The sequence below is a fragment of the Mandrillus leucophaeus genome, unplaced genomic scaffold (genome assembly GCF_000951045.1).
Source record: "Mandrillus leucophaeus isolate KB7577 unplaced genomic scaffold, Mleu.le_1.0 Scaffold153, whole genome shotgun sequence".
Classification (NCBI taxonomy): Eukaryota; Metazoa; Chordata; class Mammalia; order Primates; family Cercopithecidae; genus Mandrillus; species Mandrillus leucophaeus.
Genome location: NW_012101510.1, coordinates 406,318 through 417,225, shown reverse-complemented (window position 1 = coordinate 417,225; position 10,908 = coordinate 406,318). Strand labels below are relative to the sequence as shown.

The window sequence follows — 10,908 nt, the reverse complement described above, 5'->3', positions numbered from 1 at the left end:
GGAGGCGGAGCTTGCAGTGAGCCGAGATGGCACCACTGCACTCCAGCCTGGGTGACAGAGCAAGACTCCATCTCAAAAAAAAAAAAAGAAAAAAAAATCAAAGAAACTAAAAATTGAATCACTGAATGTAAACAATAGTTGAACACACAGAAGTGAAAAGCTAAGAGAGAACTGAGGAATTCTCTCAGTACCCAGTAAAGCACAAAGACATAGAAACTACAGAAGTTAAAAATGGGAGCTAGCGCAAAAAGTTCCAACTTCCCATATCAACAGGTAAGAGACAGGATCCTGAGAAATAATAGAACAGCATTTCTCTGAAGTTAGGGAAAAAAACATGGTCTTCAGATTTAAAAGGGCTTAAGGAAAAAACTGGATGTATTTTTAAAATTAATCCATACTGGACACATAAAAATATTAGAAAACACGAATAAATTGAAACTTTGTTATAAGTTCCATGAAATAAAAAACAGGTTTCCTACAAAGTTAGAAGGATCATAATAAAAGCAGGCTTCTCATTAGCAACACTGAATAGAAGCAAACAGCAAATGATAGCATATTCCAAGTTCAGAGGAAAATAACTTTGAAGCTACAAATTGAATAACTAAGTCATCATTGACCAGCCATGTTGGTTCATGCCTGTAATCCCAGCATTTTGGAAGGGCAAGGCGGGAGGACAGCTTGAGGCCAGCGGTTTGAGATAAGCCTGTGCAGTGAGAGCCCATCTCTACAAAAAATTTAAAAATTAGCTGGGCACGGTGGTGGTATAAACCTGTAGTCCCAGCTACTCATGAGGCTGAGGTGGGAGAATCACTTGAGCCCAGGAGCTCAAAGTTACAGTGAACTATGACTGTGTTACTGCATTTCAGCCTGGGTGACAGAGTGAAACCTTGTCTTTAAAAATAAAATGAAATAAAAAATAAACCATCACTCAAGTTTTAAGGCTACTAACTTTTGAGTATTCAAGAACTCAAATAATGTACCAACCACAGACACTCTCTGAAATAACTTCTTTTTTTCTTTTTTCTTTTTTTTTTAGAAGGAGTCTCACTCTGTCGTCCAGGCTGGAGTGCAGCGGCGTAATCTCGGCTTACTGCAAACTCCACCTTCCGGGTTCACGCCATTCTCCTGCCTCAGCCTCCCGAGAAGGTGGGACTACAGGTGCCGGCCACCACGCCCAGCTAATTTTTGGGTTTTTTTTTTTTTTTGTATTTTTAGTAGAGACGGGGTTTCACTGTGTTAGCCAGGATGATCTTGATCTCCTGACCTCGTGATCTGCCCGCGTCAGCCTCCCAGGGTGCTGGGATTATAGGTATAAGCCACCGCGCCCAGCCAATATTCTCTGAAAGAATTTCTAAAGGATGTACCCAGCAAGAAAAATTAAGAGTAAGGAGTAAAATAAAAGTAACAACAGTGCACTGCAGCTTCCAGGTATAAGCAGGTAACACTGCTCAGAATTACCTTCCCACAGTCAACAGCTAAAAAAAGGGCTTGATCACTGAGAGAAATGAAGCAAATGAGGTGAGCCCTACCTACCATACTCTAGGTCCTCTGCCTAAAGGCAATTTCCAAACTGCAGCCATGGGAAGGGAACCTAATTCGTGTCCCACAATCACAGTCATCGAAGAAGCAACCGTACGAGGTTTGGATAAGCCATAGGGACTGAACTTTCAGAAGTGAGTTTCAAAGAGAAAGATTTCTTGAACTCTGAATTTAGGATCCCTTAAGCCTCTGTCTGAATTCTAGTCTGTAAATGCATAAGGAGAAATATCACAGGCTGGGATAAAAATAATTTCTGATGATAGAACAATTAGAAGCAACTATAAAGCAAACAATTCCCTGAGCTCACTCAGGGCAAGAACTCATTCAAATTTCTTCCAGCAAGAGTGAGGAAACCCCACTGAATACATGGGACATTCAACAGAAACCCTAGGAGACAAGCTTAGAAGTGGGGAATAAATTAGACCTAGAATAAAGAGACTACTCTAGACCTGCCCTAAGAGTTTAAAAACAAGCCTCAAAAGTAACTTAATTTCCTACCAGAAGGACTTCATCTCTCTTTACAGGAATATAACAAAGGCCAGCACTAAAAAAGTACGAAATTCACGTTCATATTCTAATCAAAAATGAAATCCATCTGCAATAAAAGTGTCACTGGATAAAATTAACAACAGGCTGAAAAGTACAAAAGAAAAGATCACTAACTATGATACCATAGCAAAATGAAGCTAATGGATTTTAAAACACAGGAGGAAAAAAGTGAACAGAGGTACAGTGAACTGTGGAATAACATGCAACATGAGTAACTGGAGTCCCAGATAGAAACTAGGGGGAAAGGAGACAGGAAAAAATATTTGAAAAAACAATGGCCCCAAACTGCTCAAATTTTATGAAAATTGTAAATCCACAGAATCAGGAAGCTTGGTGAATGTCAGGGACAATAATGTATTCATTCAAAAAGCACAACAGCCAGGAGTCGTGACTCACACCTGTATTCCCATCTACTTGGGAGGCTGAGGCAGGAGGATCCCTTCAGCCCAGTAGTTCTGGGCTACCGCTCTGGGCTATGCCAATCAGATATCTACACTAAGTTCAGCATTTATACGATGACCTCTCAGAAGCAGGGGGACTACCAGGTTGCCTAAGGAGGGATGAACCTGCCCAGGTTAAAAAAAAACAAAAAGGAGCAGGTCACAACTCCTGTGTGATCAGCAGTGGGACTGCACCTATGAAAACCACTGCACTCCAGCCTAGGCAACATAGCAAGGCACCAATGATAAAGAGAAAACTCTTAAAAAGTAACAAGAGGTGACCAGGCACAGTGGCTCACACCTGAAATCCCCACACTTTGGGAGGCGAAGGCAGGCAGATCACTTGAGGTCAGGTGTTCAAGACCAGCCTGGCTAACATAGCGAAAACTTGTCCCTACTAAAAATACAAAAAATTAGCTAGGGCCGGGCACAGTGGTTCACGCCTGTAATCTCAGCACTTTGGGCGGCTGAGGCGGATGGATCACCTGAGGTCAGGAGTTCAAGACCAGCCTGACCAACATGAAGAAAACCCATCTGTAGCTACTAAAAATATAAAATTAGCCGGGCATGGTGGCACATGCCTATAATCCCAGCTACTCGGGAGGCTGAGGCAGGAGAATCGCTTGAAGGAGGCGGAGGCTGTGGTGAGCCAAGATTGCATCACTGCACTCCAGCCTGGGCAACAAGAGTGAAACTCCGTCTCAAAAAAAAAAGATTAGCTGGGCATGGTAGTGCATGCCTGCAGCCCCAGCTACTCAGGAGGCTGAGGCACAAGAATTGCTTGAACCCGGGAGGTAGAGGTTGTAGTGAGCTGAGATCATACCACTGCTCTCCAGCCTGAATGACAGAGCAAGACTGCCTCAAAAAAAACAGCAAGTAGTCAGAGGGGGGTAAATGTGTTTTATACATTAATGAACAAAAATTAAGAATGACCACAGGCTTCTAGTCAGAAATCATACTAGCCAGGTATCTCTTAAAATACTGAAACTGTCAACTTAGAATTCTATATCTAGTGAAAATAGTCTTCAGAAATAAAAACTTTTTCAGGCAAATAAAAGCTGAGAGAATTAATTGCCAAAAGACCTAAACTAAGAGAAATGAAGTTCTTCAGGCAAACACAATAATATCAGAAGAAAACCTGAATATACAGAAAGAATGAAGGATGTCAGAAATGATATATACACAGACAATTAGAGAAGGAAAAAAACAATAAAGAGCAGAAATCAATGAAATAGAGAAAATAGTGAAAATGACTGAAACCAAAGGTAGTTCTTCAAGAATCTATTAAACTGATAAACCTCTTGGCAGACTGATTAAAAATAAATAAATAAAAAAAACACATTATCCACATGAGGAACAACATCGCAACGTATCTGATCAAAGGCACTGAAATGATGAGGAAATATTGTGACAAATTATGTCAATAAATCTGATACCTTAAACAACAAAATACATCCAAACTGACTCAAGAAAAAAACTGAGTATCTGAATTATAACTATTAAAGAAAGGGAGCTCATATTTCAATTCTTCCCCCCAGAAAAATTCTGGGCCCAATAGTTTCACTGATAAATTATATCAAATATCTAAGGATGAAAAAGTATCAATCCTGGGCCACACGTGGTGGCTCACATCTGTAATCCCAGCACTTTGGGAGGCTGAGGCGGGTAGATAACCTAAGGTCAGGAGTTCGAGACTAGTCTGGCCAACATGGCGAAACCCTGTTGCAAATAAAAATACAAAAAATTAGCCAGGCAACGTGGTGGGCGCCTGTAATCCCAATTACTTGGGAGGCTGAGGCAGGAGAATTGCTTGAACCAGGAGGAGGTTGCAGTGAGCCAAGATCATGCAATTGCCCACTTCAGCCTGGGTGACAGAGTAAGACTCAATGGGAGAAAGAGGAGAAAGAGGAGAGAGGGGGAAAGAGAGGGAGAGGGGCAGAGAGAGAGATAGAAGGCCAGGCACGGTGGCTCATGCCTATAATCCCAACACTTTGGGAGGCTGAGGCGGGTGGATCACTTGAGGTCAGAAGTTCGAGACCAGCCTGGCCAACACGGTGAAACCCCATCTCTACTAAAAATACAAAAATTAGCCAGGTGTGGTGGCACGCACCTGTAATCCCAACTACTCAGGAGGCTAAGGCAGTAGAATCGCTTGAACCCAGGAGATGGAGGTTGCAGTGAGCCAAGATCATGCCACTGTACTCCAGCCTGGACGACAAAGCGAGACTCCATCTCAAAAAAGAAAAGTACCAATCCTACGCAAACCCCTTAAGAAAACACAGGAGTAAAGACCACTCTCCAAGCTAACATTATTCTTAATGCAGAAAGACTGAAACTCAATGCTTACCATGTCACATATAAAATTTTAATTCAAAATAGGTAATTTACCTAAATGAAAAACCTAAAATTATAAAACTTAGAGAAGAAAACATAAGTGAAAATCTTAGTGAATTTGGCAAAAATTTCTTAGGTATGACACAAAAAGCACAAAAAATGAACAATAAAAATAATACATTGGGGCTGGGTACAGTGGCTCATGCCTGTAATCCCAGCACTTTGGAAGGCCGAGGAGGGTGGATCACCTGAGGTCAGGACTTCGACCCCAGCCTGGCCAACATGGTGAAACTCCATCTCTACTAAAAATACAAAACTTACCTGGGCGTGGTGGCACATGCCTGTAATTCCAGCTACTCGGGAGGCTGAGGCAGGAGAATTGTCTGAACCCGGCAGGCAGAGGCTGCAGTGAGCTGAAATGGCACCATAGCACTCCAGCCTGGGCGACAGAGCAAGACTCCATCTCAAAAAAAAAAGTACATCGGACTTGATGAAAATAAAAAATGTACACTCTCCAAAGGATACTGTTAAGAAAACGAGGCAATACTTCTTTTAATAATCTAGATACAACAAATATATAGATATATGTTTTCTAAGTAATTTTACATATAATAATCAAAAGCTGGAATAGGCGACTGGATAAATTGTGGTATACCCATACTCAACAATAAAAAGGAATGAACCGAGACATGCCAGACATGGATAGATCACAGAAGTATCATGGGAAGCAAAAGAGGCCATAGACAAAAGAGTTCCCATGAAGCTCAGAACATATACAATGTATTATGATAGAAAGCAGATCAGTGGTTTCCTAGGAGCTGAGGTTAGTAGGAAGCGGGGGAGAAGGACTGACACCGATGGGGTGCCAAGGAGGATGGGGTACCAAGAAACGTTCTGGAGTGTTAGAAATGTTGTTCATCTTCATTTTGGTGATGGTTCTATGAGTTTATGAATTTTTCAAAATTTGTTACAATGTACACATATAATGAGGGCATTAATAAAGATATATGTGTATATATATAAACTAAACTGCAAAGTTAATTTTGTTTCTTTTAAGATGGGGTTTCACTCTTGTTGCCCAGGCTGGAGTGCAACAGCACGATTTTGGCTCACTGCAACCTCTGCCTCCCGGGTTCAAGCGATTCTCCTGCCTCAGCCTCCCGAGTAGCTGGGATCACAGGTGCCTGCCACGATGCCTGGCAAATTTTTTCGTATATTTAGTAGAGAAGGGGTTTCATCATGTTGGCCAGGCTAGTCTCAAACTCCTGACCTCAGGTGATCCACCCGCCTCAGCCTCCCAAAGTGCTGGGATTAAAGGCGTGAGCCATCACGCCCAGCCTGATTTTTTAAAAAAACCAGCAGCAACGATAATCCAGAAAATTGGTAATCAGATGAGTAACACTGGGGTAGGGGGACAATACAAGCAAAATTCAACACCCAATCATGACAGAAATTCTCAAACTAGGAACAGAAAGCAACCTCTTCAACCAAAAGCATCAACAAAAACGTGCAACTAACATTCCATGTAATGGTGAAAGACTAAATGCCTCCCTACACAGGAACAATGTAAGAATGTCCATTCTACCTCTGTAATCATGACTACACTTCAAAGGAGTCCTCAGTAGGACCCCATAGTACATTTTGATGACAAATCTGCTTTCTTAGTCTCTGAGATGGTCGTTTTATCCCATCCTTTCCTATTTTTCTTTAAACCTCTTACATATCCTTGGTCTCCCTCTGAGATTATTATGTCACCTCATATTTTATTTTTCACAAGGTAAATCAATCTCTTACAAACTCTTCCTATGATAAAGTCTTCCTTCCTATCTACCATCCCTTCCTTCCCTCCTATCTACTATGCAAATCTTCCTACCATCAATCTCTCAAGAAGAGAGAGGTTTTTATCCTGGCCATCTCTCAAGACATGCGAAGTTATCTGGCCAGCTTAAAACTCAACCACAACTTGGGAGTATAAATATAGGTCTTACCCTAGAAATTCTAGAGAATTGATACGTTTTCTATTTATCATCAATTCCTATCATCAAAAGCAAAGACAAGTTCAACTCCTGAAATCCGGCATAAAACCACAGTAAGAAGACAGAAATAATTAATTCCCAACCTTTGGTTCCTCGTCTTTGTAAATAGTTCTTGCCACTTAAAAAAATGTAAATTTGGTGGTTTCTCACCAACATGTGTCTTAAATAGGAAAAGTAAAGAAAAACACAAAAAACATGTATAATTTGCATAGTATTTGTTCCTTACCTGCTGGTGGCGGGTGCTGGGAAATGTATACTGGACAGAGTGAGGAGGATAACGACTTTGTTCTGTGCTGAATGCTCCTTGGTTGGGAGGATAACCTGAACTTGACATTATCAGTAAAGAAGTCCTCACCAGACTGTGAGATCAACGCCAATAAACAATCATGTTTCCAGGAAACCACCTAAACAGGATGGGAAAAAATAGAATTAATAAGAACTAAAACACCAAGTGTACTTCTTTTTTTTTTTTTTGGAGACAGAGTCTCGCTCTGTCACCCAGGTTGGAGTGCAGTGGCGCGATCTATTCTCACTGCAAGCTCCGCCTCAGGTTCACACCATTCTCCTGCCCCAGCCTCCCAAGTAGCTGGGACCACAGGTGCCCACCACCATGTCCAGCTAGTTTTTTTGTACTTTTTTAGTAGAGACGTGGTTTCACCGTGTTAGCCAGGATGGTCTCGATCTCCTGACCTCGTGATCCGCCCACCTCGGCCTCCTAAAGTGCTGGGATTATAAGCATGAGCCGCCGCGCCCGGCCAACACTAAGTGTACTTCTAATAAATTATAACTATAGCTACATAAATAAAACCAGAATTACCAGTAAAAGCTTCCTCTCATGTATTTACTTAATAAAAGTTACCAAAGTTTCAAAACATTAATGGGTCATTTCTTTTTATGCTTAAAATAGGTTAATATGTGACAAATAATATAATTAGCTATATAAGTAAAAACAGTATATAAAAACAGCATAAGGTCTGACACATTGTAACTGCTCAGTAAATATATTTCTATAAATGTCTGAGAAACAAATATAAAGACAAAAAATACATGGTGCTAAATTTGGGAGTTGATAAGTCAATTGTGAAAAGAATTCAAGAGTAGTTTTAAGGTAAGTATTTGTGCAGAGGAAATATTGTCTTTATTTAATAATTCTGAAGCAAAGATGATAAAATACTAAGTTCTGTAATCACAGATGGTAGGTAGTTGGACATTTGCTATATTACTCTTTGCATGTTTCTATGGACCTGAAATAGCAAATAAAGAAAACGGCCAGGAGTGGTGGCTACTCCTGTTAATCCCAGCACTCTGGGAGGCTGAGGCAGGCGGATCACTTGAGGTCAGGAGTTCCAAGACTAGCCTGGCCAACATGGTCAAACCTCCTTTCTACTAAAAATACAAAAATTAGCCGGGCATGGTGACATGCGCCTGTAATCCCAGCTACTTGGGAGGCTGAGGCAGGAGAATTGCTTAAGCCTGGGAGGCGGAGGTTGCAGTGAACCAAGATTACGCCACTGTACGCCAGCCGGGGCAACAGAGTAAGACTCTGTCTCAAGAAAAAACAAAGAAAAACAAAGCCATCTTCATTATAAAGTACATTCCTACTTATCCACAATTCCAGACTAATTTGATTTGTCTTTTGTCTGTCTTTTCTTGTGCCAATGCCATACTTTTCAAATTACTCTAGTATTACGAGGTTTCATATTCAGCAAGGCAAGTTTCACCTGCGCTGTGCTTTGTTGTTGCTGCTACTTTCATCGCCTTCTCAGCTATTCTAGCACATTTCCTCTTGCACACAAGCATCAGAGTCGGCTTGTCAGGTCCCATAGAAATTCTGGATAAGAACACATAAATACTGAATTCACAGACTGACTAATGGGAGAACAGGTACCTTTATACTCCTGAGTATTCCCATCCTAAAACATGATTATCTATGTTTATGTTTCAGGATAGCATAAATATTTATCTTATACATAATTAATATGGGAGTATTTTACATACATATGATAAAGAATATTACATATGTATAAAAATGTGTGCTATAATATATAATTTCTATCTTAATTATATATAAAACTCCCATGACAAAAATGTTATATACATACACATATATACATGTGCATGTGTGTACATACACTCTTACTTTAAGATAGGATTTCTATTATTACCTAATTGGGTGGTTTTAAAAAAATAGAATTTATACATAAGATGAAAATTATGTAACTGCATATATAAAAATATATAAATTTTATATATATAAAATCTCCACCCATTTAATATTTTATTCGTAAAGTTTTAATTTTGTTTCCATCATTTCAAGGGATTTGGGAAGAGGGCAAATTCAAAAAATAATTCAGTGTGACAACTTGATCAATTTCCCAGTTTTTATCAATATATTCTTTATCCAGTTTAGGTTTAGAAAATAAAATTTTCTAGGGAATTGTCGTCAATCTAACTTTAAAACAAAACTTGTAGGCTGGCCACAGTGGCTTACACCTGTAATCCCAGCACTTTGGGAAGTCAAGATCGGAGGATCTCCTAAGGCCAGGCATTCGAGACCAGTCAGGGCAATGAAGGCAGACTTATCTCTACAAGAAAATTAAAATAATAATAATAATAATTAGTCAGGCATGGCAATACACACCCATGGTCCCAGCTGCCTGGGAGGCTGAAGCAGGAGGATCACTTGAGCCCAGGAGGTCAAGACTGCAGTAAGCCGTGATTGTGCCACTGCACTCCAGCCTGGGTGATACAATGAAACTCTGACTCAAAAAACAAAAGAAAAAACGTATAGAAAGAACTTTAAGGCCGGGCGCGGTGGCTCACGCCTGTAATCCCAACACTTTAGGAGGCCAATGCGGGCAGATCACAAGGTCAGGAGTTCAAGGCCAGCCTGCCAACATGGTGAAACCCAATGTCTACTAAAGATACAAAATATTAGCCAGGCATGGTGGCACATGCCTGTAAACCCAGCTACTGGGGAGGCTGAGGCAGAAGAATCACTTGAAGCTGGGAGGCAGAGGTTGCAGTGAGCCGAGATGGCGCCACTGCATTCCAGCCTGGGCGAGGGGTCCAGACTCCGTCTCAAAAAAAAAAAAAAGAACTTTAAAAACCATATGTGGTACCATGTAATATATAAATATTTTAAATAAATATACCATATTTCCTCCTGATGTCACATTTCCTGCTGTTGTGAAAGCTGACCAGGAAAAGAGTCAGAAGACTGACCAGTTGTCCCTCAGTCTGTTTTCTCCCTGCTCCCTTCCAAGGCCCAAGGCATGGAGGTCAGCAAATCTTAAGGATTGGAAGGTTGAGATAACCCAGCTAACACTGATTTGACAGATGAGAAATCTGAAGATCTGAGAAAGTCAACAATTCCTCCAATATCACATAATTGTCTGTGGCAAAACGGGAAAAACTAATGTTTTCTGCAATGCTTTGCCGCTTTCTCAGCAAGTAGTGAACTAGGAGGAGCTGAGATGTTCAGTGAGATCACACATTAAAACCACCTGAGGAGCTTTCGCCTCATCTATACACCTGCAACTGCTCCAAGTGGAAGGGGAAAAGCCAACATTTGGCCTTGTGGGGAGGGTTGATCTTTTTGGAAATAAATACTATATGCAGGACTTAAGAGTTTTTAAAAGTAGCACAGAATACAAAGTGAAAAATCTCCTCGCCCTTCTCCTCTAGCTGCTACCCAGTTACCCTCCCAGAAAGCAACTAAAGTTACTAGTTTCTAGAGTGTCCTTTAGAAAGATCCTACACATACATACACTCACACTTTTTCCCCTATGTAAATGGGAGCATACTAGTTACACACTGTTCTGTATCTTGCTTTTATTACTTAATACATCTTGGCTGGCCGGGTGCGGTGGCTCACGCCTGTAATCCCAGCACTTTGGGACGCCGACGTGGGCGGATCACAAGGTCAGGAGATCAAGACCATCCTGGCTAACACGGTGAAACCCCGTCTCTACTAAAAATACAAAAAAATTAGCCGGGCATGGTGGCGG

General features: G+C 40.9%; 1 protein-coding gene across 1 annotated transcript in view; it reads right to left on the bottom strand.

Moving 5' to 3' along the window:
- Positions 1–10,908, bottom strand: part of NCOR1 (nuclear receptor corepressor 1) — a 195,160-nt gene that overhangs the window by 167,949 nt on the left and 16,303 nt on the right. The window contains exon 2 of the mRNA XM_011975291.1: positions 7,125–7,302. Coding sequence (XP_011830681.1) covers positions 7,125–7,232 — 108 coding nt within the window. The 5' untranslated portion in view covers positions 7,233–7,302. The remainder of the gene's footprint in view (positions 1–7,124; positions 7,303–10,908) is intronic.